The 26,216-nt window shown below is 51.3% G+C and overlaps 3 protein-coding genes across 4 annotated transcripts; 2 read left to right on the top strand and 1 right to left on the bottom strand.

Annotated features, from left to right (window-relative positions):
• Positions 1-1,915, bottom strand: LOC136938225 (Golgi-associated plant pathogenesis-related protein 1-like). Of its 2 annotated transcripts, none has more exons than XM_067231512.1 (6): positions 1,855-1,915; positions 1,624-1,650; positions 1,030-1,239; positions 772-849; positions 470-619; positions 1-248 (listed from the first exon to the last, which is right to left on the bottom strand). In XM_067231512.1, the coding sequence occupies exons 2-6, from the start codon at positions 1,628-1,630 to the stop codon at positions 244-246; spliced, it is 450 nt and encodes a 149-aa protein (XP_067087613.1). In that variant the 5' UTR covers positions 1,631-1,650; positions 1,855-1,915; the 3' UTR covers positions 1-243. The 2 variants fall into 2 exon arrangements, with proteins under 2 accessions (XP_067087613.1, XP_067087612.1); XM_067231511.1 differs by having other exon boundaries at positions 1-225.
• A 3,149-nt stretch (positions 1,916-5,064) lies between these two features.
• LOC136938155 (folylpolyglutamate synthase, mitochondrial-like) lies at positions 5,065-9,917 on the top strand (the record flags this gene model as incomplete). Its single annotated transcript, XM_067231425.1, has 14 exons — positions 5,065-5,211; positions 5,396-5,449; positions 5,543-5,607; positions 6,025-6,139; positions 6,376-6,453; positions 7,182-7,243; positions 7,352-7,454; positions 7,519-7,665; positions 7,761-7,908; positions 8,193-8,276; positions 8,488-8,638; positions 8,761-8,836; positions 8,964-9,030; positions 9,188-9,917. Coding segments are annotated over 14 exons (1,683 nt in total), but the record flags the coding sequence as incomplete, so codon positions are not given.
• Positions 9,918-13,573: 3,656 nt separating this feature from the next.
• On the top strand, positions 13,574-25,997 carry LOC136938163 (protein crumbs homolog 2-like). The gene is given in 14 exon segments (XM_067231433.1): positions 13,574-13,643; positions 17,342-17,601; positions 17,603-17,945; positions 18,078-18,273; positions 18,757-18,896; positions 19,437-19,619; positions 19,840-19,953; positions 22,048-22,998; positions 23,307-23,848; positions 23,984-24,149; positions 24,341-25,202; positions 25,307-25,420; positions 25,531-25,660; positions 25,776-25,997. Coding segments are annotated over 14 exon segments (4,293 nt in total).
• The last annotated feature ends 219 nt before the right edge of the window (positions 25,998-26,216 follow it).

Raw genomic sequence — 26,216 nt, 5'->3', positions numbered from 1 at the left:
TATGATGAAATCTTTAATTTTCATAAAGAATATACAAAAACATGACTGTAGCTTACATTGTTGAGACATGGTAAAGGATATTGTAGAACAGATATACATAGCATGATAATGACAGAAAAGTTTGATTCAGAGAGGTATAGTCAACTTTCTACAGCAGGGTGCATGATGATTTGATGGAGTTGCCCTCACTTGGGTTCTTCCCACCGCCACCAGTCCCTTTGCTAGCTGTAAAATGCACAGCTTTTATGCTGGAAAATGATAACAAAGAACTGTGAGGCTTTTGCCTGCTGACAAAAGCAAAGCTGGACCACAACAAGAGTAGTTTGGAATTCAGATATCGCACGTGCACAAACAGTTACCCATTCCAACAGTAGTCCAAAAAACGTTGACATGCAAATCATTATTTCCCAAATGTTAGCATAGATAAATATGGAAGGCAAAGGACAGGTAGAGTACATAGATTAGTTACCTAGGGGAAGGACGTTGTTCTCAAAGTAGCCTGGCATGTTCATGTTTCCTGCTGGGCTGTACTGCCCCACCACGAAGATGTTGTTCCCATCAGATGCCAGGCCCACTCCTACCTGAGTGCTCTCCTTCCACACAACCTGGGTGAAATGACCTGGGGGAGCCACGGCAACAGCAAGCAGGACACATCAAACTCCACAGATCCCTGTCAGTTATGTCACTTATGTGAATCGCACCGACGTCATTTGATTATTTGAACCACGGAGCTCACTAGTGTAAAGTGGGGTACACAAGCACAAGGTTTACCAGTGTTGGAGCCGAATCTTGCTTGTGCGAAATTGTAGTCTTTGATCTCACTGTACCAGCTGTCAACTGCTTCCTTGCCTATAAAACACAGAAAAGGGTGCATGTTATTGGGGTTATCATGTCCACACAGCAGTATCCACTTTATCAGTCATCTTCAAATTGAAGCCAATAACAAAGAAGCATCTGTCTGTACAGGCACTAATTTACTAATTCATCATCAAGTTCTCCTGATTAAAGTCTTAAGGAATGAGGACTAACCAGTCAAGGTTTTAGGCGCGGAGCTCCATGCAAAATAGAGGTTTTCTCCTTTGTCTGTGGTGCTGTGTTGCAGGGTTTTGATGGAGACCAGGTGGTCGGCCCACTTCTGAGCGGAGGCTGATAGTTCGCTGCTGAGCGTCAGGGAGGCTGTGTTGTGCTTCTGTCTGTATGCGTTGTGAGTGTCCAGGAACTCTTTCTGAAAGCTCGCACCTGCAAAGTGTTGGAACGTGTAGGTTTGTACACGTAAATACAAGCACACGCACTTACTGATTCCTCTTTTTACTTTTGATATTGATGTTAGGACGTTTACATTTACATTTAGTCATTTATCAGACGCTCTTATCCAGAGCGACTTACAGCTAGTGCTTTGCCCAAGGACACAACGTCATGTGGCACGGCCAGGAATCGAACCAGCGACCTTCTGGTTTCTAGCCCGATTCTCTAACCGCTCAGCCACCTGACTCTCTTATGTTTATTGCTGTGTATGATGTTTCTCTATTGGGTGAATCTAAACAATACATCAAATAATGTTGGATTAATATCCAATTTATATATGGATATATTGGATACGGAGAAGATGTGTGGAACACTTACTTGCCATAGTAGCTGGGGTCTTAAATGCTGAAAACAAATTAAGGAAATTAAAATTATTAATAATTGCATACATTTTTTAATAATATTTTTAATATCATTCTAGAATACCATCATCAATCAGCTAGAAACCAGTACAATGATTGTCTAATTGAATGGAGAGAGTGATGCTCAAACAACGGCAAGCAAATGAACATTTTTTTACAATAATAAAAATTCCAATTCCACTCTCACCTGTTTACTGGAAAGATACTGGTTGTCCTTAACCCTGTTTGTCTGTCCTGTCACCTGGTTCTTGTGGATGCTGAGCCAACTTGTAAGGTGGCCTTATATACAGGCAGTGGTTGGGATGGTCCTCTTCCTGCTTGATGCAAGCGTAGGAGGGAACACACTCTACACCCAGCAATTATCCTGTCACTGCACATCTACGTTTCATGAGTGTGGAAGATAATGTGAAGCACTTAGCAGTGCTCTTTGTCTCATAGAGTATCGGTCATTTAGAAACTATCTCCTTTGTTACTTTGCAAAGTCATTATCAATATTGTATGGTAGAATACAGGTTTGTCTGTAAGATGTTGAAACTGTTTTGCTCTCTTCAGGTTTAAACCTGATAGGAATTAGGGTTAGGTTGTTGATCTGTCTGAGTGAAAATTGTGTAATTTGTTGTAACTTGAGATGGGACATGGAACAGGACCTGATCGTATGTTTCTCAGTCCTGCTAATACAGATCATTTTTGTGACTAAAGATTTTCATCTGATTCCATCAGTCAGATTGTGCAGAGTGTGGAGACTGTCAGTAATTGTGGAGTCCGAAAAAAAATTATATAACTTTATATATTTTTTTTTTGGACTTGGTTCACAGCCAACCCTGTTTATCAACCCACTTATTCCTTTTCACCATCCCACACTGCTGGCCTGCAGACACCAGTCCTAATGAGCAATAACTGAAGTAAAATATCTAGAAAGTAGGACTTCAAAAGCACATGGTGTTCATTAGCGGTTTGTAAAACGCTTCCTGTCTGGTGCCATAACGCTGGAATAGGTTGACTTCAAATGCAGCAAAAGCCTCATTAATCATGACAGGATGATTCATTATCACTTACTGCTCAGTGTTGATGAGCGCATCTTCATTTGAACGATAGGGTGCATCACCCAAAGTTGTGGTAAAAAGACAACAAATAAGGTAACACTGTAACCTGCACAGTTTTGGACAAGTGAGTCACGTAACAACTCTTGTGTACATATGCCTTTTCCAAGACTGACCAGATTATGCATGACTGGATAGGCTGATTTGCATAAAGGAGGAAACAGGTTGTAACCTGTGCCAGAAAGGATATTCTTTACCTAGGAATCTTATTTTCATCCTGCATCACACGCACATGACCCAAACACACATAACATGAGGGTGGTTGCAGACCGATACTGTTACTTTTATCACAACAGGACAAACTTGTTATTTATTGTTATGCGTCATTTGACAGGCATTGTTGTTTATGTCAAGGTAAGACAAAGCAAGTTTATTTGTATAGCACATTTCAACAACAAGGCAATTCAAAGTGCTTCACATAAAACAATTAAAAGCATCATAACATAATGTAAAAATAAAACAAGATTTAAAAACAATTAAGAACATTCAATACGACATTAAAAACTGTCAAAAAGCAAGAAATAAAATAAAAGCTGCAGTGCAGCCAACACATTTCTTACATATTTTAGACTCAACAAGCCATTTTAAGCCCTTAGGCTATGCTTTGATGTAAATGCAAATGTAAGCAATGCATAGGACCAGCCTGGGGTCTCCATAAAAGACGGAACTGTTCGTGGAGAAAGTACATTGAACATGAAAGTACATGTGAAAATATGGCCTTATAAAACAGAACCAAACTGACATTATTTAATGTGGCATTTGATTTCACCAACTCCTGAGAAACTGCTGTCTCATTTGTACTGTAGCTGGTGCCTTTAACTTTACATAGGGGACTACAAAGACATTCTTGAAGTCCAATAAAAACGTACCTGCTATTTACCAGCAGCATTTCTCAATGCATAGAGAGACAAGTCTACTCTATAAGCCTAGTCAACCTTGACAATCTGATGGCAACTTTATGGCAGCCTAGAGGCAATGAGTGGGTGGGTTAGAGGGATGCAGACAAACATGAAAAAAACAGATAGGGTGTGCAACAAAAATATGCAGGCAGTTTGTTTTGACTACAGTAAAGCAATGATGTGGCAGGGTGTTAGTATAAAATACCATAAGAACATGTTGGTACCAAGATAATGTGAAATCACATTTCAGACCATAAACAGATAAATATCTAACATGTGCTTTAGCCAACCCTAGTGGTTACTATAACAGCATGTTGTAACTTGTTTCCTGTAGTGCATTGAAGTGGATATATTCTTTAATCAAACTAGTCAAATTGTTTGTTTAAAAACAAACAAACGCGAGTTTGGCTCTACACACACTGATATGTTGGTTGTGCACTGTCAATAAGCACATATTCAGGCCTACATGCTGTAACACATACATCAGTGCTGTTTAATAATTGACCTTTCTAATACAGCCATCCTTTGCATAATGTCACGTGTATCTTTAACTGATTTACCACTCACTGATCCCTTCACTTATTTACAATCTAGAAGCGTACGGGAACGAGATTCATTCATCAAAGAATCAGAGACCAAAATAATTTGACAAACATTATACAGTTCCACGGAGTTCGTACTCGAATGGATTACGAGGTAGGCTTACAAATAATGATTGTTTCGATTTTGCTCTAGACTTCGGTTCTGACATCACGATTATGAGATGGCAGGAATCACCAATGATAGTCAAACGCCGTAAAAAAAACACGGAAGAGAAATGACGAGAAAAACGCTCATAACTGTAAACTGGGTTGCGCAAGTCATTTATGAACGTTACACGTTGTGCTTAAAACAGCCTAGGAACCCGATATTACCAGTTTGGTATCTCTAATGTCCCTTGCCATTCCGCTGCACAATTAAGCAGCTCTCGTAGTCGTCTGTTAAACATGCATTGACAGCATTTGTAACGATGCATTTAACCGTTGATTAACTCATTACTTATTATGGCAATGTCAGTCGCTCTGAGACGAACTAAAGGTTTTCACGTGCGTATTCCTTCCTGTGAATAAAATACCTGTCCAGCCTGAGTAGTCTACAGTATGACGTTTTCTTTTCTCCAAGATTCTCTATTGTTAATATACTCTCTTGTGATTGAGTAATTGAGATTGTAGTTTACAGCTATGTCCTAACCTACTTGAGGTCTATTTATGCTTCCATGTGTTATTAGATCAAGATAGTAGGAATTTGTGTCATATATGCAAAGTCCGTTATCATTGTATCCTCATGTTCAACCAGTAGCTAGAGTCGATGTCCCTCGATCTGGTCCTGTGATGTTCTGCTACCGGTTCTACTCTATTTTCTCCGGGTGTTTGTGCACAGGAGGCAGTGTGTGTTCTCAACACCTTGCAGACCAATGCCAGTGTTCTGGAACAAGTACGCAGGGAGAACGTGCCGGAGTTGCAGCTCCAGGCAATGCGCGGTTTCCTCCATCGTACAGGGCTCACGGTACGTCCCAATTCCCCTCTGGCACACTGTTAACACGACTACACATTGGCACTTCAAGATGTTATGGATGAGTTCAGTATTTGTATCTCGCTTCCCACCTGGTGGCTTAGTCTATTGTTTGCTACTTTGAGGTTCTTAGGAAGTGACCGGGGTTCACCTTTCTGTGTTTCTTCTGCTGTTTCAGGTGGAGCAACTGGATGAGCTCAACATGATCCATGTGACAGGGACAAAGGGAAAGGTGGCCGTGGTTTACTACAAACACTCCTCACATTTCAGAGGCCACTTCCTGTTTCGGATGCAGTCGTAATAATGCCAGTGTTCTATCTTTCAGGGATCAACATGTGCATTTACTGACAAAATTCTCAGTAACTACGGCTTTCGAACAGGTTTTTACAGGTACGCTGAATGATGGAGTTATCTGTAACTGTAAACATACTGATAATTTGGTGTAGGATTTAACATTATCACCATATACCAACTTGTCAGTCTACCTTGTAGCTGGCTGTGTATACAGGGAAACACTGCTGGGTGAACTTTGACTTTCTGACTGTTCAACTATGGAATGATTAACCTGACTACATCAAAAGGACTATCTCCTGCAACACTGCAAGCTAACCTTGGGCTTGTTTTGGGAAGGGGTAAAAAGGGGTAAAAAAAAAAGTTTACAAGTTTGTTTGAGGTTTGATTGTGTAAGTGTGTTAAACCTTCAGCACCTTCCCCACAAAGATAGTGTGTCAGTTACAGTTCCGAAGAATTTCTGCTCGTCTGGTTTTACAATGTTGACTGTGATCTTGTCTTTCCTATGAATTTCAGCTCTCCACACTTGGTTCAAGTGAGGGAAAGAATACGCATCAATGGGCAGCCAATCAGCAAAGACCTTTTCACCAAATACTTCTGGGAGGTTTACACACAATTAGATGCTACAAAGGTACTTCTTTCATAAAAAGGAGTAGCTGTAGCTGTTTAGGGCTCCTTTAAGACAAAAAACATGTCGTATTTGTTTACAGTCCATTCTGCAACAGGCATCTCTGAATGTAGTTCTTGTCTATGATTGCAAACATGATCTGCCTGCTTATGGGTAATGATTTGGACATGAAGTTGGTGTGAGGGATTAGTCTGTTTTTCATATCTTACTGACCCCACCTCCTTTTTGTCGATCTCCAGGGTTGCCATGGAGACCGAATGCCCGCCTATTTCCGCTTCCTCACCCTCCTGGCGTTCCATGTGTTCATGCAGGAGAAGGTGGGCTTCATGGGGTCTCGCCCCATGCACATGTGACATGCTAAACATTCGCATCACCTCAGATTGTACAATTATTATACAAAAATGCAGTAATTGAATGTAAAATGTTTACGGTGTTCCCAGCCAACCCTGTTTACAAACCGTCTCGTTCCTTTTCACCATCCCTGGCGCTGGCCTGCAGACACCAGTCCTAATGAGCAATAACTAAAGTAAAATATCTCGAAAGTAGTACTTCAAGAGCACATGGTGTTCATTAGCGGTTTGTAAAACGCTTCCTGTCTGGTGCCATAATGCTGGAGTAGGTTGACTTCAAATGCAGCAAAATGCCTCATCAATAATAACTGAATGGTTCACTCTCGCTTATTGTTTAATGTTGATGATGGCACTTTCATTTGAAAGGTAGGGTTTAGTGGTGGTAAAAAGGCAACAGGTAAGGTACATACAGTTTTGGACTAGAGTCACGAACAACTTTTTTTCTACAGCTGCCTTGTCGGACAGCATTTGCATGGCTGGATTGGCTGATTTGCATGAAGGAGGACACATTTCATCCAGTCCCAAACTTTCTAAATGTTAACTGACATTCCATCCCTAACCCTATGGACCACAGCCACTGCATAGCAAACATACCAAACTCATAAGTGTCACGTAGCATTGCGTAACGCCCCCTCCCCCCCCCCCCCCTCTCTGCGGCTGTAGCCATTCTGAATAGCATTCTTTCTGTAATGCAGGTGGATTTAGCGCTCATTGAAGTTGGGATAGGAGGGGCTTATGACTGTACAAACATTATAAGGTGAGCCTTATAATTACATAATTGCTATTATTATTTCTTAATTCTTTTTGCGGCCATGTCCGTTATCCATTTGTAATTTTCTTATCACTCTTGACATTTGGGCAACAGGAGACCGTGGGTTTGTGGCATCACATCGTTAGGGATTGATCACACCAGCATCCTGGGAGACACCCTAGAGGAGATTGCTTGGCAGAAGGCTGGTATCTTTAAGGTAGGATGCCTGTCCGTTCCATGGTACCGCGATGTAAAACCCATACATACTCGTCCTCTAGCAGAATCCTCCCTGTCTGATAGATGAATCACTAGTCACTAGTCACAGTGAGCAACCCAACCTCCATCCCCAGCCAGGAGTCCCTGCGTTCAGCGTCAGACAGCCCTCCGGACCCATGCAGGTTCTCCACAACCGAGCGTCCGAGATTGGGGTGAGTGTCCGGTCTACTCAGTCCCCAAGTTCCCCTCCGGTGACTCGACATATGCATGCTCCTTAACTCCCCGTGCTGCTGTTGTGCCGTCCCAGTGCTCCCTGAGGGTGTGTCCAGAGCTGGACAGCTACGAGGCTGGAGTCGGACCTCTGAGGCTGGGGCTGGCGGGTCACCAGCAGCGCTGCAACGCTTCCCTGGCCCTGCAGCTCAGCAGGGCCTGGCTGCACAGATACCGACAGCAAGGTGGGTGTGTCCTGAGAGAGAGAGAGACGAGGGGAGAGAGAGGGGAGAGAGAGGGAAGAGAGGGGAAAGAGAGGGGGGAGAGAGAGGGTGAGTACGAGTGAGAGGGGGAGGAAGAGGGAGAGAGGGAGGCAGAGAGAGAGAGAGGGCGAGAGAGATGGAGAGACTGAATTCAAGTGCAGCAGTAGAAAAGTTTTACGTTTTCTGTGGCAGCTTATTGAAAGATAACACTTGGGCCTGATTATAGTGTTTTACAGGCACATCATTATGTGTGTTCTATCTTCCAGATGACACCAAAGCTGCTCCTTCAGTAGAGAACACATTGGCGTCCCAGGCAGAAACTTTCAAGCCCAGTCCTGTCATGATCAAAGGTACAGAGAGGCATATTCTTCTTACATGTTCTCATTTACCTGTAGGAAAATGACCTACAGCAAGGAAAAGTTACAGAGATTCCTTTCAGCACACAGAGAACTGCAGCGACGGCTTCGACGAACACGACACATGCTGACAAGAAACCTTTTTAAAAACACAATAAAAGTCCCCTTTCCTCGGCTTCCCCGTGTCTGTCTGTCTCCTGCTCAGGCCTCCAGGACACAGAGTGGCCAGGCAGGACTCAGACGGTGAGACACGGCCCTGTCACCTACTACCTGGATGGGGCTCATACCTCAGGCAGTATGCAGGCGTGTGTCCAGTGGTTCAGAGAGGAGACAGCGCTGGAGGAGAGAGGTCATAGGTCAGTTCCTGAGACGGTACTGTCCACGTCACGGGCCAATGAAACCTGCTACCAGCCTACAGTTAAATGTTATTGTGTCAGTTCAGTTATCAGTTACAAGTGTGTGTGTGTTTGCTAAACAGAGGCCCTGTGATCAGAGTGTTGCTGTTCAACGCCACGGGAGAGAGAGATTGTGCTGCCATGTTGAAACTTCTAGTGGTGAGTACAGCAGATCCCGAGTCAGATTCGACATGAGACTGTGCTGCTCTAACTATGCAGCTGTGACCAGACTCTGACCCAAGACCAGGCGGCCACCTCACTGTTCTTCTCCTTCTCTTTACCCCAGCCGTGCCAGTTTGATTATGTTGTGTTCTGTCCCAACATCACTGAAACCACCCCAGAGAAAAGTCCAGGTGAGATTTTCCCAGCGTCTTTCCATTACTCTGCTATTTATGTAACGTGACATGATTATTTAATAGATGCGTTACTAGTTGTAGGAAGGTTGCGAGCATTAGTTTTTTTTCCGCCGTTCATGCGTGAACTGAACAGTCTTCTGTCTGTTCCTTGCAGATCAGCAGAATTTCAATGTGTTGCTTGAGAACATACTGACCCGTTGCCTGGACAACCAGCGCAGCTGGCAGAGTCTGAGTGGGCCGGAGACCCAGCAGGGGGTCGCGCTGCGGATCCATGAGCCCCCTCTGGTGGAGAAACCCCGGAATCACACCCTGGTCTTTCCGTGCATCCTCAGCGCCCTCCAGTGGATCAGCCAGGGAAGAGACCCCCTGCTACCGGCGCCTGCAGAGCGAGGGGGCTCTCCTCACCCCCAGACACAGGCAGGTGTCCTGGCTCAGACCGAACCCCTCCGAGAAGCAGCTCATATCTCTGTCCTGATCACGGGCAGTCTGCACCTAGTTGGAGGGGCTCTGAGGCACCTGGACCCATCGCTGGCTGGGTAGAGGCGGCGCACAATCTGACCTGGTTGTCCATGGACGAGGGGGAGAGTCTTAGAGGGTCTAGATGTGTATCATGTTGACACATAAGCTGGAGGGTGTTAAGTAGGCCAGCAGAGGGCGCTAGAGACGCACAGTGTTCGGTCTCAGGGTATTTGTAGGGCCTGTTGTGCCTTTTTGAAACGTTCTCCATGTGATCAGTTTTTATGAATTGAAGTGCCACAGTGTTATCAGGAAGGTTTTCTCTCACATGGGTGTGTCCTGAAAAATATTTGAATCTCGATGAGCCGAAATGTCCACTCTTCGTGAAAAATGTATTCATAAACATGTGAGTTTTAAGCATTGCTTCAACTGACTGCAGCATATGTACACAAATATTGTATATCCAAACCTTCAAAAGCGGTGGCGCTAAACAGAAAAACATGCCCGACTGTCTGCACAGGACATCGTCTCCATATGCCCCCTTGGTGAATTCCCTGCAATGTCTTAGCTAAGCTTACAGACAGACACAATCTTAAAAGCTAAACGGAATGCAATATTTGACCATCAGATTTACCTTCACAACACGGCCAAAGGAAGTCGTCCCTCAATCCCCTTAGCCCTCCTCAAGCCCTTTCATTACTGGAGCATTTGAGGAAGCAGTCATATGGCCTGGGGTGGGTGAGAAAGGGTTAAAGGGGGATGTTTTCGTGGGTTCAGGGTTCTGTCTGGGGGACCATTGTCTCTCTCACTTATTAGCTTGTCGTCGAGATTACCCGCAGACGCAAGGTCACAGGACAGGGGAACACATCAGAGCCCCAACATCTCTTAAATACTTTCCAGAGAAAATATACTTTTGTGTCACGGTTAGAGCGCTGTTGACTGGTCATGGTCGGTCTCAGAGATTTACTCACGATACATTTCACGAACGTAAATACAAAAGTTTCAAACTTTTTCATATTTAAGTTTTGTTATATATATTTTAAATGATTTATAACAATCAGTTAAACAGCTTTAAGACAGCCACCAGTCTGTAGAAGACAAGGACAGTATCACGGCTAGACAACTTCTCTTTCCCCCTCAATGGAGAAACGGCAGAGATTTGGTCATGTATCTGACGCCGCTGCTCTTTAAGAAGATTGCCCCTCTCCAGAATCGGATTACAGGGCCTCTCAGGTCTCTGGATAAAACCTTCCAGAGACCAAAGTGACGCTCTCTCTCCCACCGGCTCATATCTTGGAAGTGTCTACCGCATCACTGCACTGGAGGGGTTGGCAGCACACTGGAGAGAAACACACTTTACCCTCGTAGCCGGATGCAAGAGGGGGTGAGACAACCTCCGTAATGGTGGATTAGCTGTTAAATAAAGTCTGAATGCCCTCCACCCCCCCCCCCCCCCACCACTCCTGACCTGCTGGAGCATTCTTTGTTGACAGAATAAAAAGGAGGGTACTATAAGCCCAGTGAAGGGGGTGGAGGGGTGGGGGGGCGGGGGTAGGTCACAAGACATTGGACCTCTTTGAGATGTCAATGTTATTTAGGGTCAGGCCAAGCGTGAAAAGACGTTGAGATTCGACGCTGCAAGTTTGTGAGTGGGAGGCTGTCTCTCTGTGTGTGTGTGCGTGTGTGTGTGTGTGTAGTCTTCCGAGAGAGACTGTCCAGAGTGGGATGAAGCAGGCAGATTAGGTGCCTCGTAAATTATATCTCACCCCCACCTCCATAAAGATAAGCTGTTTCAGACCACACTTGTAGCTTTTCAAAACGGCAACAAAGAGGTAAAACTGTTAGTAACGTTACCACAAAGTAGTTTACCAGAGACATGCTGATAAGATAAATTGCATTAGCTGCTTGTTTTTGACCAAAATGTCCTGTACACACACTTCCCTGTTACATACAGTGTGTTGCTAGAGCAGGGTGTTACAAAAACAAGCGACCAGGCAGACCTCGGGAACATTTGTTCACAAGTCCGTTCCTCTACACTTTAGCATACAATGCTACATTCATCTGTGCCACTGACTTTACATAAAGGCGTAATCTCGGCAACTCAGGGGGGTGTCTTGGTGTGTGTCCCAAGGTGTGTGTGTTTTAATCACAGCCCTGTGGTGATGTTTGTTTGTCCACAGACCTCTTAGCTTAGAGGGGATTCCTCTCCAAAGCCACCTATGGCTCAGTGGACTGTCCTCGTGGTCCGTATGGTATCACTTGTAAGCTGGAAACACCATAGTCTGCAGACAGATTGGTTGTTATACCAACACTAATCTGGATTGATGTGTTTTTATATTGTGCTTGTTATCTAACCCCCCCCCCCCCCCCACTATGTCCCTGGCACCCTCAGGGTTGTTGTTCTATGCTGGGTCGTATTCTTGTGTTTATATTGTCTGTATTTAAGCAGGATAAGCAGGTGAGATAAAACCCTCCCATCCAAACTTGTATTCCCTGTGAGAAGCAGAGGTAGGCTTGGCTGGGTTTCAGTAAAGTGATTAGTATTCATGGTTTCCTACATGGCAGGGGTGTGTGTGTGTGTGTTTGTGTTTGTGTGTGTGTGTTTGTGGTTTGGGTATCGGATGACTGGATGCAGATCTATAAATCTTACATTCACATATACACTTCCTTGGTCTGGGGGTTTCAGCAAGGCCAGGAAAACTCAGTACAAAGCCTCCAGCCAGCCTTTCCCCTAACCAGACAAAAGGTAAATATTCCACAACAACAACAACAAATTATGATCACATATATTCCAATGATTAGAAAACCCAGGAAGAGTTGGGGTGAAAAGACACGATGAAGCAGCAACTTGTCATTATCTGGGACTGTCTGTGTTCAGACTTCTTTGAGATCTGTCAGTTCTGCGGTCTGTTTCTCTTTTGTCTCGGCTCTGAATGAACGTAGCGATCAGTCAGTCAGAGAGGAATGCAGCCTGATGCCCTGCGGTGCTCCTGTCTGTCTGTCTGTCTGTCTGTCTGGCTGGCTGTCTGGCTGGCTGCTGCAAGCTTGCGTGTGGCTCAGGTTGAATGGAAGGGCCCTATCTTTGCCTTGCGCCCGTGCCAAGTGTTTAATTAAACTCTGAAGCTTCAATCCCGGGCGAGCTGTCGCTAAGCCTGGCGCGAGCTCAGGGCTGCGGGGTGGGGGTGGTAGCGTGGGGGGTGGGGGTAACGGTCCCCCCTGCCACAGGGGGGGCTCAGCAGCCCCGCTAGGTGTTAGAGCGCGCTAGGATACCCCCCCCCCCACCCGATCACAATGGAGCGAGAAAGCCAATGACAGTCCCTCCCCCCCCTCCCTTGTACCCCTCCACCCCAAACCTGGACTGGAACTTCAATCCTACCCATACTACTCTTCAGGGAGTCAGGTGGCTGAGCGGTGAGGGAATCGGGCTAGTAATCCGAAGGTTGCCAGTTCGATTCCCGGTCATGCCAACTGATGTTGTGTCCTTGGGCAAGGCACTTCACCCTACTTGCCTCGGGGGAATGTCCCTGTACTTACTGTAAGTCGCTCTGGATAAGAGCGTCTGCTAAATGACTAAATGTAAATGTCTAAATGTACTAGGGGGCTGCAGGTGTGTGTGTGTGACATTCTAACTTACAGAGATGCATTTGAGGGAAACAGTTCATTCAGGATGTGGTGTTCCAGTCATAAAACAACAGGTGCATTTACTCCGACGACAACGATACGGTCCAGAGGAACTCTCGAAAAGTGAACTAAAGTGGGAGATGGAGGAGGAGGAAAAGAGAGAGGGGAGAGAGAGAGAGACACAGAGTCTGTATCGCGGAGTCCAGTCCACGTTTTGGTGCCTCCCCTCTCTGCTGGGGCGATTACTCTGCCTCCCTCAAGCCAAGCTCCGTCCCCAGTGAGCTCCCTCTCACCCTCACACACACACACACACACTACTGGCCGAGCATGGAGCGTCAGCTAACTTCCAGCTAACTTCCATCAGGACTGTGAGACGATCGTCTGGGCCAGCATGAGGGAAGGAGACCCCGTGGAGTGACCGCCGTTGTAGCCGAGCTGGAAGTTGCGGGTCCCATTCCTCACCATGGAGTTAGGACGGATCCTCTCCAAGTACCAAACAACTCTTCTGGTTACCATGATGATGTTCAAACTGGGTAGGGTGCTATTGGTTTCTTCCCTACTCGAGATGACTGTGTGCGTGTACTGTACAGGTGATGATGTCCGGATGTGCCCGTGTGTGTCTTCACTTACGTTTGGCTTTTTGAGCGCGTGGTGGAATGAGACTGGGCACTGTGAACATCCACATGCAAGAGCTCGGCTAGAGCAGGTGGATGTGGGTTTCCAGACGTGTGTGTGTGTGTGTGTGTGTGTGTGTAGGCTATGAGGACAGTGCTGTAACTAGATGTTAGTAAGTCTTCGCTGGCGGATGCCTGACGGTTGAGCTGCCAGCTGGCAGCCGTTCTGTTTGTAGTTGGTGGTAATCTATTATCTGTGAGTGCAGTGGATTGCTTGCTTAGACCTCAACAGCGTAATTACAGATTAATTCTCAAGGCTACAGGTAACACTGTAAAAAAAAAATATATATGTCATACCAATGTTTTTTTAATTAAAAACTATTCTGTCAAAATAAATCTACAATGTTTTGCAAGAAAAGTATTCAGGTCCAACATTTTTAGGGGGATATTCTTAACCTCAATGTTTTTTTACTGTGTTTTTGGTCGAAAATACAGTCATTTGAGATTTTTGATTCGATTTTCATGTGTCTGTTATCTGTGTGTGCATACACGCAGATAATTCACTAGTAAGCTAAGAGATGAGTGAGATAATTGGCTTGTGTGATTATCAGTCCTTGATGAAAGCAGACAGATCTGAATGAGTGCTGATGTCGGGGTGGATCTGTCAGGGGGGGGGGGGGGGGTGTGTGGGGAGATATAGTCAAGCCCCCCCCCATAATCAAGTGATGACCCATTTTCCCGCGGCCCCACTTGTGGGAAGCGTCTCTCTGAGCAGACGGACGGACAGGATGGCTCGGGGTGGATCGCATGCGGGGGCCATTGTTAACCCGTCGCCACGGATACAGGGCTAAGGGACTGACCACCCTGAAATTTTGGGGGGGTCTTTAACGCTGAATGGCAGATTCGGAGAGAATGGGAGGTGAGGCCTTCTAAACTCAACACGTGCAGGGGGAACATACTGGAGGAAACACTGGGGGGGAAACACATGAGACACATCGCCACGGATACCAGCACGGCCCCTTCAAAGACTACCCGCACTATACACAGACACTTGAAAGGCCGACATCATAACGCAACTAAGACGCGTTTTGTCGGACGTTTTTGCGTGATGCAGCACCTCTCCCCCCGTGGTGCGGCTTTAGACTAGCAACACACCCAGGAGAAAGGACAACACACCCAGGACAAAGGACAACACACCCAGGAGAAAGGACAACACACCCAGGACAAAGGACAACACACCCAGGACAAAGGACAACACTGGCAGCCTGGGACAGCTCCCCGGGGTGACTCATTAGAATTCCGCTTAAGCAGGATGTGTGGGAGAGCCAGGGGCATCCCACCGCTGACTCACCGGCAAGGCTGCGCCAAGCACACTGCACCCGGCCTCGAATGTCGACCCCCCTCAGAGCCGCCTCTTTCTGAGGCTGGTCTCACAACAGGGCCGGGGGAAGCGCTGTAAAGACTCGCTTGAACGTCGCCACGCACTCACACACTTGAGCGCATCCAAACCGAACAACAACAATCTCTCCGCCTCAACTGCTCTCTCCCTCAAGGCCCAAAACCCGAAAGGGTGTTTAGATGAGGGCGTTTAAAAAAACAAAAAACAAAAAGATCAGTTTGGTCTTCCATCTCTGGACAACATCCAGCGACTGACAGCTTTAATATCCACCACTTAAACGTCCTCACTGAGAGGGGCCTGGGAGCATCCCTGCCCGGATGCAGGCCCTCTGTTATTCTTGGGCTAAGAGGCTGGTACTGCTCCGTGCCAGAGATCAACGCAGGCAGGCCCTTAACCATGATCTATGAACTGTTTCATGACGCTGGCAGCAGGGTGACATCAGAGGAGGGGAATGCGTCAGGGATGACAGGCTGCCCTGGAGTGGATCTGGGGGAGAGAAGAGAGGGGGAGAGACACGGAGAACGAGGGAGAGAAAGGAAGAGGGAGAGAAAGAGACAGAGATAGAGAGAAAGAGCCTTTCTCTGACCCCCCCCCTCCCCTCCTCCTCTCACAGCATGCCCACTGTGAACTCACAGTCCAGGCAGTCCAGGCAGTGCCGGTTGTAAACGGGACCAGGTCAGGGCTCGTCAAGCGGCCGCGGTAACAGACAGACACCACGTCTGCTGGATCCCGCCGTTTACCTCCCTCGCTCCGTACGGAGAGGAGGGAGGAGGTAACCAGACCCTGAGCCCAGGAGGCTAGGTGGGGAGGAGAGGAAGGAGAAGGTGGGAGGGGGAAGCGGGAAGGTAAGATAGCAGGCCTGCCCCCCCCCCCTCCCCCTCCCCCTCCCCCCCCCACACACACACAGATGAAAGCAGAGGAAACAGGATGCGGGAGGTGTGAGGGGAAGGCGAGCGAGACAGGTGGAGGTGACAGCTACGCGTGAGAGATGCTGAGGAGGATGGGGCGGGGAGGTGCCGGGGAGGGGAGTAGAGGGGAAGGGGGGGGGGGCGGAGGGGAACAGCTAGGTGGGGGGGCGGAGGGGGGGGGGCGGAGGGGAACAGCTAGGTGGGGGGGCGGAGGGGAACAGCTAGGTGGGGGGGCGGAGGGGAACAGCTAGGTGGGGGGGCGGAGGGGGGGGGGCGGAGGGGAACAGCTAGGTGGGGGGGCGGAGGGGGGGGGGCGGAGGGGAACAGCTAGGTGTCAGCCTGGTGGAGGCAGAGGGGGAGGCAGGTTTGCACGGAGACGGCGAGCTGTCATGTTGCCAACGTACAGGGGTGGATTCCATGAGCCGTTTGTCGAAACGGCATGTGACACACACACTTTGGTGACGTCTCCCAGGAAGAGAAAACCCATGCGGGGTGTTAAAGAACACACTCTGTGTTCCCAAAACAAGACGTTTCATTAAGTTGGACTTATAATTGTTCCATGCAATGTTTTCATTAAGAGCACGCAGTCAAGAATGTGGACATGCAAGGTGTACGCATTCCACATTTCCCCCTAATTATTACCCAGTCACCACTACAGAACGCTCTCATAGGGGAACTGTTGTCTCACTTCATTGCAGTGTCCTCAACAAAAATAGCAGAAATCGTACTAAGGTCTTCACCTATTTCAGAGCGGTGATTAGAGTCTTGTAATCTCAAACGGCCAGGCTGTGTGTGATGTGTGTGTGAGTGTGAGTGTGAGTGTGAGTGTGAGTGAGAGAGAGAGAGAGAGAAAGAGAGAGAGAGAGAGAGAGAGAGAGAGAGAGAGAGAGAGAGAGAGAGAGAGAGAGATGGACAGGCTAGCAAGGCAATACCGGCTCAAAGTGGACATTGTCAACAAAACTTTCATTGCTGAGTACTCTCGTGCCAGCTGCCTTCTCCAGTGAATGTTAATACGTTCTCACTTCATCCCATCTGCCGCTTTGAACCCTAAATCCAGGGAGAAGTTAGCCTTTTTACTCCTCATTAACAGAGTGGACTTTAAGTGCCTCTGAAATCACAAAGAAGGTCAAAGGTGACGTGGGTTTTAGGCGGATGATATTCAAGCCGTTCTCCCCTTGTCAGAGTGCCTGGATTACAGTGCTGGTCTCTGACGGTTTAGTGTACAAACCGATTGGGTTTAAATGGCCTTCTTTCTTGTGATCCGTTCTCCCTCGTTGTGGATGCTAATCACTTGGGTTCTGTGTTCCCAGGGATACTGTGCACGGCCTCAGCAGAGAGCTGTGTGTCATCCCCCTGTCAGAACGGAGGCACCTGCCTGGAGTCCATGGGGGCCTACGCATGCCTGTGCCCCGCGGGGCCCTACAGGTACACAGGCCGGCACTGCGAGCACCTGGACGTGGACGCATGCCGGAGCGGCCCCTGCGCCGGCGCCCGCTCCCGCTGCGTGGACGCCGTGGACGCCGTGGACGCTGTGGACGCCTACACCTGTCACTGTCCCCGGGGCTACGCGGGGGGGGGACTGCCGGGGGACGGCCAGGGACTGCTCGGAGGAGCCGTGCCTCAACGGTGCCACGTGCCAGGAGACCCCGGACGGCCACGAGTGCCTCTGCGCCCCGGGGTACGAGGGCGCCGAGTGCGAGGAGGACGTGGACGAGTGCCGGTCGGAGCCCTGCCACAACGGAGCCATCTGTAAAGACCGGGTTGACGGCTTCCAGTGTTTCTGCGTGCCTGGTTTCCAGGGCTCCCGGTGCGGGATGGACATCAACGAGTGTGCCTCGCGGCCGTGCCTGAACAACGGGACGTGCGTGGACGAGATGGACCGCTACTGGTGTGACTGCCAGCTGGGCTACGAAGGTGAGACGGAGGTCGTCTGCCTCAGATGAGCAGGGTGGGGGGATCGTGGGATGGCCGAGTTAGCCTCTCTCATCGCCCGCGCGCGCGTGTGTGTTTGTTTTGTCTGTGTGTGCATCCCCCGCCCTCCTCCAGGCTTGAACTGCGAGGTGGAGATCGACGAGTGCGAGGAGCGCCCGTGCCGGAACGGAGCCACCTGCCGCGACCGTGTCGGCGCGTACGCCTGCGACTGCGTGCCGGGGTTCGACGGCCTCGACTGCGAGGTCAACGTGGACGAGTGTGCCAGCGCGCCCTGCCTGAACGAGGGCGCCTGCGTCGACCTGGTCAACAGGTACAGCCCTCTCTCTCTCTCTCTCTCTCTGCTCCTATCAGCTGCGGCGGCTACAGATTAGCCCCAATGTGTCGCCCAGGAACATGTCATCCTATGGAGCCCTCGCAGACACTAAAGTTTACTGGGGCAGGGATAAGGCGTAAGCCAATTATTTCAGAGGTTGATTAAACATTACGTGGAAAGTTGGGAAAAGCGGACAGAGGGCTTGGACGAGATCCATCTATCGTGTTCTGAGTGGACACCTCCGCGGACTGAACTAAACTCTGTGTTTTGTACGCAATTCATGACGGGAGGTTGCACTCTTCAGATGTCGAAGCGATATGGATTTCTATACATACGCAAATGACAAACACTGAAGTGAATCACGTTTACGGGATGCTCACATTCCCATAGACCGTGTGTTCCGGTCTCTGGGATGAACGTCAATGAACGTTGAGCGTCGTCTGTCAGAAACACCCCCCTAAGATCTGCGTTGTTCCCCAGCTACGAGTGCGAGTGTTCTGGGACGGGCTTCTCGGGGCCTCTCTGCGAGGAGGACATCCCTGAATGTGCTTCTGACCCCTGTCAACACGGAGCCACCTGCCTGGAGGGGGTCAACCAGTACAGCTGCACATGCTGGCCAGGTACACACACACACACACACACATACACGGCCATCTGCTTTCGTTTAAGACTGCACAATCTACTACGCTAATCGAAAATAAAAGTCTTTTTTTAGATGACTTATACATGTACCAGTACATTATATGTTATACATAGATATTATATGAAAAAGGTATTCAAAAATCCAGACATGTCAATGTATAACATAGGTAGATGTTGGGTATGTCATGTTTTTTGGTCATACGTAACAACCCTGGCTTTGAAGAGGGTCTGTTGGAGATCCCCAGCTCATAAATCATCTAGATAGGAGGGAAGGTATGTTCCAGCCATGCAGTTGAGGGGCCGGATAGGGGAAGCCCAGGAGATGTGATGAGCCGTAACACCACGGCGCCCCCTAGTGTACGACAGGGGGGCTGTTTTCCTCAGAGCATCAACAACACCACGGCACCACGGCACCCTGCTTTCCTGACCGTCCACAAACACATGCACACAAGAGTACAGCGCAGATGTGTTGAGGCTTACCGATGGGTGACTGTGTGTGTGTGTGTGTGCTTTGACAGGTTACGAGGGTCACAACTGCCAGGAAGACGTGGACGAGTGCGAGGAGGAGCCCTGTCAGAACGGCGGCGAGTGTTTCCAGCGCTCGGAGGCGCTCCGCTATGGCGTGCTGCCCGAGCTGGCGGGAGAGTTCAGATACGAGGAGGCTGCAGGCTACCTCTGCCACTGTCTCCCCGGGTTCACAGGTCAGTCTCCAGTCCACACCGCGGTACAACTCCAAATAACAGGGTTACACTGACCAAATATTCAGCGGGACATCTGAACAAAGGAATATGTAAGCCAGGGCTCCGGTCAATGACACAGCAAATTGATACAAATAAGAACATTTGGACTCAAATAATCAAATGATCTACAGGTGTTTGATTGTGTTGTTGAGTGATGAGGGGACGCCGTCCTGTGTTGCAGGGGAGAGCTGTGCGATCAATGTGGACGAGTGCGAGTCTGACCCCTGCCAGAACAGAGGAACCTGCTTGGACCTGGTCGACTCGTACCAGTGCGTGTGCGCTCCTGGCTTCACAGGTACACCCCCCCACACCCCCTCGACGAGGCCGCGCGCGTCAGGACTCCAAATCCTCCTCTTTCTCGTGACTTCACGCATTAGTGTCGAAAAGGAGAGACGGTGCCATCGAAATCCTCCGTGTGGCATGTTACACGCACAGAGCAAACACCCTGAATTCACTCGCTGGGACACTTAAGGTGTAATCCAAGTCCTGCTGACCATCCTCTCCCGGGCTGCCAGGGAGTTAATAGATCCTTAGTAGGGATTTGTCACCTCCAGTCAAAACAGAGGGAAAACTCGGACCGAAAAAAAACCAGTTTGACCTTGAGATACAAAAACAAGGCTGGCTCGGACACAACAGCGGTCGCCTTGCTGAGGTAGCTCATGGGACTCCTGGTAGAGGGGGTCGGGAGAGGGAGAGACAAGGAGCTGTGACAGGGTGGGGATGGATGGACATATGGAGGGGTCGCGAAACAGGAGGAAATCCTATAAAAGCAGCCATATGTCAGTCGCCCTTCCCCGGGCTTTAAACGGGGGTCTTTTCTTAATTTTGACCAGTGGGGGAGGGATTATTGACAAGCTGCTTAAAGGCCCAATCAACGGCCACTGTTAAAAAAACAAAGCATGAAAGACGTCCGTTGAAAAACAATCACACCCGCGTAAAACGCATAGTTGCAGAATCTTGCTGCATTTTCATGCTGGGAAGGGCCTTCGACTGCCATTGTGCAACAGGCACCAACAATTCAAGCGGTAATAACACACCTAGAGAGTAAGATACATTATGATCCCGCTAACTTTCCTTTGCACGTGCCTTCTGGGTTTTTCCGACTTTCCACGTGCACACACCGTCCGGCAGGCTGAGCCAATTACTCGAGTACCCCCTTCACACTCTCCTCGCATCCCCCTTCAGCTCGCCCAAGACAGGGCTTGGGGGGGGGGGGGGGAGGGCTCAGCTGAAGCCTGTCTGCCTAGCCTCTAACGCCGTCTGCCACTAGCGGGCATCTCTTAGGCATTGATCAGGGAGGGACTACCGCAGGCCCGCAACATTCCTGTTGTCAGCAGTGACACGAGCCAGCTGGGAGGGGAGGCTTACGGCTCAGCCCGGGCCGGGCAGGGCTGCAGTGAGGAGGCTGGGAGGGGAGAGGAGGGAGGGAGGGAGGGAGGGAAGGAAGGGGAGGGAGGAGGGTGGGCAGGGCTGGACTCTGAGCACTCCTGCCTGCCTGGTACAGAGTGGTGGGGAGTGTACAGCCTGGGTGTCTGTTTATACTACAAGTGTGAGTGTGTGTGTGTGAGAGAGAGAGGGACAGAGAGAGAGAGAGAGAGAGAGGCTACGGATCGCTTCTTTGGGACCTGCCGGCCGTGCGTGTTAGTGTGTGTGTTGACTACGGCTGTCCCTGGGAGAGCGGAGAATGAGGGAGGTACTGCTGATACTGCTGTGGTGCTGCTGGACGGGACACTGGGGGCTGACAGGTATAGTAAACACCTTGTGGAGAGGCTGGTGTGTAGGGCTGGAGGAGGGCGGATGAACAGGTCCAGAGCTTCTCTTGTTTCAAACCAAAGACTGTTTGAGGGCCTTGTTCGTGGTTTCCCATTGGGCACTGAGATGGGGATCAATTGGTGTTTGGTAAACATAGTAGATCGAATGCGAGTGTGGTAACGACAGCAGATTGCGTTGTGTGCTTGTGGCGCAGGGAGAAAGGGCAGTAGCGGAAGTCGGTCTGTTATGAAATATTTCAAAGGTCCGGCAAAATCCACTTAGCGTAATATCAGACGTTCATTCATAATGCGTTAATCAATTTAAGATCAAATTCCCTGCCTAAAGTCGTTAGCGGGCTCTTTGCTAAACTCATTTCCTAATTAGCCGATGTCATGTAATCGAGTCCTTCCTGCAGAGCCGTGTTCGTGCTCGTGTGCTTTGATCTGCATGTGATTAACTCATTCGGTTCGACGGTCCAGACATGAAGTCTCCTGTGGAAGACAGCACAACACGCCTGCCAGACTGGGCTCGTGTGTGGGGGGGTTTGAGGAGGCTAACGCAGCCCCCCCCCCCCCCCCCGGAAAGCAGATTTAGGAGCGAGGTTTTGCGCTGACGCTTGTTTTCCCGACGCCGCCAGGTGTGCACTGCGAGGTGGACGTGGACGAGTGCGAGAGCCAGCCGTGTCAGAACGGCGCCCGGTGCGAGGACGCCGTCGACGCGTACGCCTGCCGCTGCCCCGAGGCCGAGCCCGGCCGGGAGCCCTGGGGCGGCCGGCACTGCGACGTGACGCTGACCGGCTGCCGGGGCCACGCGTGCGCCAACGGGGCCGCCTGCATGCCCGTCCTGGCGGAAGGCCGGCACGACTACACCTGCTCCTGCGCCCCGGGCTACACCGGGCGCCGCTGTAACACCTCCACCACCTTCTCCTTCTCTGAGGAGGGCTATCTCCACATCCGGCTGCCTGCTGCCAACAGGACCAGAAGGCAGGCAGGAGACCCCCCACACCAGCACGGCCTCCACGTCAAGCTGCGCTTCAGGACCACGCTCCCCGACGTCCTGCTCTTCCACGCCGCCGCCAGCGACCACTCGGTGACGCTGGAGGTCGTCGGCGGTTTGGCGCGGGTCCGCGGCCAATCGGGGAAGACGCTGCAGGTCACACGGCGGGTCAACGACGGAGAGTGGTACGAGGCGAGCGTGAGCGCCAACGAGACGCTGGCGCTGGCGGTGAAGGGGGCGGGCTGCGGCCGAGAGGGCTGCACGGCGGACGGCGAGACCCACAACCACCTGACGTTCCCCCAGTGGAGCTCCTACTCCCGGCTGTACGTAGGGGGCGCCCCCCCGGGACATGGGCTTGGCCCCCTGGGTCAGACGGGCTTCCTGGGCTGCATGCAGGACCTGGAGGTGGATCACCAGCTGGTGCTGCCCCAGGACGTGGCCGAGGAGCAGGCCAGTCACATGGAGCTGGGCTGCAACAAGACCGACTGGTGCCTCCCGGACACCTGCTCGGAGCATGGACGCTGTGTGGACCTGTGGGTGAGCTCCCGCTGTGACTGCGACAGGCCTTACTTCGGTGACAGCTGCAAGGGAGGTGAGTCAGGACGGCCCAAAGGAAAATATGATCAATAATCACCATCCTACTTTCAAATCTATAAAACATGACATGACAGATATGTTGTATATATGTATATACAGTACCAGTCCAAAAACTGAATGGGAAAATGTGTCCAAAATTTTGACTCGTACTGTACATAGATGTTTCGACTTGGAGTTGATCGGTAATGTACAAAAGTGTAAGTCAAATGATAAACACGATTCATTGGTTGAACCCTGGACAGGCGGGCATTGGCGCCCCTCCCCCAGTTCTCTCTAACAGCCTCCACCCCTCCCTCTCGCCAGAGTACAAGTCATGGACTTTCGGTCCGGAGAACCTCCTCAGCTACGCCTCCTACAACATCACCCAGAGCCTCGGGGACAACTTCACCCTCTCCTTCTTCCTGCGCACCCTCAAGCTCGGCGGCCTCCTGTTCCAGCTGCGCCGGGGCGATGTCCCCTACCTCAACGTCTACCTCCGCAACGGCACCGTGGCCTTCAGCAGCCACGCCAACACCATCCTGGCCGACGCGGTGCCCCTCGCCGACGGCCAGAGGCACCTGGTGGCGGTGAGGCTCCGCCGCGGTCAGGTCATCTTCCCCAAGGCCCGCGGGCCGAGCTCCCTGGGGAAGAGGGTGAGCGTGGAGGCCGGGGACGTGGTCTACGTCGGGGGGCTGCCCCCCGGGAACAAAAGCCTCCCCTGGGGGGGGCACTTCAAGGGGTGCCTCCAGGACGTCCGCCTGGACGAGGTGCGTCTGACGGGGGGAGAGCCCGCTGGCGAGGAGGGCCGTGGCCCGCTCGCGCGCGTCAACGTCGTGGAGGACTGCGTCAGTGATCAGACCTGTCAGGTACAAATCGAGCTCCAAAAGCACATCCCCCCCCCGCCCCACGCAGGCGGGATCTGCTGTTGTTGATCTGCACCCAGGAGATGGATCTAAACTCTAAAAGGCTTATGGTGTTAACCCGTGTTTGTGTCTGCGCAGGGCCGGCCCTGTCTGAATGGAGGGACGTGCGAGGTCACCTGGAACGACTTCAAGTGTCACTGTCCCGAGAGCTTCTCTGGCAGGGCGTGCGAGCGACGCGTGTGGTGTGTCACTGAGCCTTGTGTCACGGGTAGCCAGTGTGTCGACCTGCTGGACGGATACGAATGTGAGCTTCCAGAATGTTCTCTCTCTTTGAGACCGTCAGACTCCTTTGCTTTCTCTCGCCTTCTGTGTCTGTTTCTGACACAAACACCGAGAAGATGTGTTGTGTTTTTTACAAAGTCATGTCCAATCGCTACAGTATATAATGTTGACCTTCACCGTCGGAGTTCTAAATGTGTCCTTCTCTCGGCGCAGGCCTCGCTAATGCTACTTTCGAGGACAACGCTCTGCAGTTTGTGGCCAACGGCTCGCTGGCTGAGGCGGTGACCAGCGTCTCCATGGTGCTGCGCACCAGAGAGGAGAACGCCACGCTGCTCCGGGCGGCCGACGGCACCGACGTCTTCTGCCTGGGCCTGCTCAACGCCTCCCCGCTCGTCAAGCTGCGCAGCGGCGACGGCCCGGAGCTGCTGGCCTTCGCCGGCGACGTGCCCGTCTCCGACGGCGCCTGGCACCACCTCAGGCTGACCATGGAGGACCCTCGGCGGCCGGCGTCCCGCTGGGTCCTCACGGTGGACGGGCGGAGGGCGGGCGCCAGCGGCGGCCAGGGTAACAACCTCAACTTCCTCAACGACACCACGGTGTGGCTCGCTCAGAACTTCACCGGCTGCCTCGGACACGTGAGAGTGGGCGGGGTTCACCTGCCCATTACCGACCAACAGGAAGTCCCCCAGTCCAGCCGCTTTCTCAAGCAGGGAGGCCAGGACCCCCCGCTCGGGTGCACCGGTGCCCCCGTGTGCCAGCCCAACCCTTGCTTCAACCAGGGAACGTGCCAGGATCTCTTCAACCTCCCCGGCTGCAGCTGTGCCCCGGGCTGGGACGGCCCGTTCTGCCAGAGAGACCCAGACGACTGCGCCTCGGGCCCCTGCGGCCATGGCAACTGCACAGACCTGCTAGGGGACTACCGGTGCGAGTGCCAGGCGGGGTACGGGGGCGCGGATTGCCAGCAGGAGCTGGACAACTGCCTCGAACACAGCTGTCTGAACGGGGGCACGTGCCTGGAGGCCACGGGGAGCCACAAATGTGCGTGTCCAGAAGGGTTCACCGGGCGACGCTGCCAGTGAGTATCAAACACACTCTTGGACCTGCTCTGTGTGTGTTTTTTTATAATTTTTTTATCCTCACAACTTATGATATGAACATCAATATCTCTTTTCTCCACAGACGGAGATTTCCGTCCCTGGACTGTAGTGTTCTACAATGTTTGAATGGTGGGGTGTGCATGGATGGGATATGGGGGGCTAACTGCACATGCAAGCCAGGCTACACTGGAGAAAGGTATGTATAGTACCCAGGAAATACTTTCCTGTGGTTGTACCGCACCGGGTGGCAACTGCTGTTCTGCTGCTGTGTTCAAAGTTGTTGACTTCCTGTTTCCTGTCTCTCAGGTGTGAGACCCAAATAGACACGTGCGAGAGCAGCCCCTGCCTCAACGGCGCCGCCTGCGTCGACAGCCTCGCCGACGGCTTCCTGTGCGAGTGCGCCGAGGGCTTCAGCGGTTCCCTCTGCGACGGCATCGTGAGTGACCCTCATCCCTCCCCCCCCCCCCCCCCCCCCTCCCGGTCGCAGCCATCGCACCGTTCAACACTCATCCGTCCGTTCACCCTCTCTCTCTCTCTCTCCCCCCATGCAGAAACAGCAGCGGAGTGACCGCGTGCCCTGGCTGGTGATCGCCATCCCCCTGGGCAGCCTCTGCGTGCTCCTGTCCGTCATCGTGCTGCTCTTCATGGTCCTGACGGCCCGCAAGAAGCGCCAGTCGGAGGGCACCTACAGCCCCAGCGCCCAGGAGGTGGCGGGGGCGCGCCTGGAGATGGGGAGCGTGCTCAAGGTGCCCCCCGAGGAGAGGCTGATATGAGGGGGAGGACCGAGGGGGACAGATGGACGCCGTGGGCACAGCCTACGCCGCCCCGCCCCCGGGCAGGCTGAGCAGAGAGGTCTCTTCTGGGGGGAGGGGGTGGACACGGGTGGGGGTGGGGGCCTCACTGTGGCGCCACGCTGCCGGGTCCAGACCTGGGAGGGGGGGAGGGGAGTGGGGGAGGGGTGGGCGGGGGGTTCCCTGAGCCACGGAGGACAG

Source organism: Osmerus mordax, chromosome 28 (assembly GCF_038355195.1).
Source record: "Osmerus mordax isolate fOsmMor3 chromosome 28, fOsmMor3.pri, whole genome shotgun sequence".
Lineage (NCBI taxonomy): Eukaryota > Metazoa > Chordata > Actinopteri > Osmeriformes > Osmeridae > Osmerus > Osmerus mordax.
This window is presented reverse-complemented; position numbering and strand designations above follow the sequence as displayed.

Bases quoted from the DNA above. Each gene is read 5' to 3' on its own strand.
- LOC136938225 (XM_067231511.1), bottom strand. The intron at 850-1,029 runs GTTAGTCCTCAT...TGTGTTTTATAG, and splicing joins CGCGCCTAAAACCTTGACTG to GCAAGGAAGCAGTTGACAGC. The intron at 620-771 runs GTAAACCTTGTG...TGGCTCCCCCAG, and splicing joins AAGATTCGGCTCCAACACTG to GTCATTTCACCCAGGTTGTG.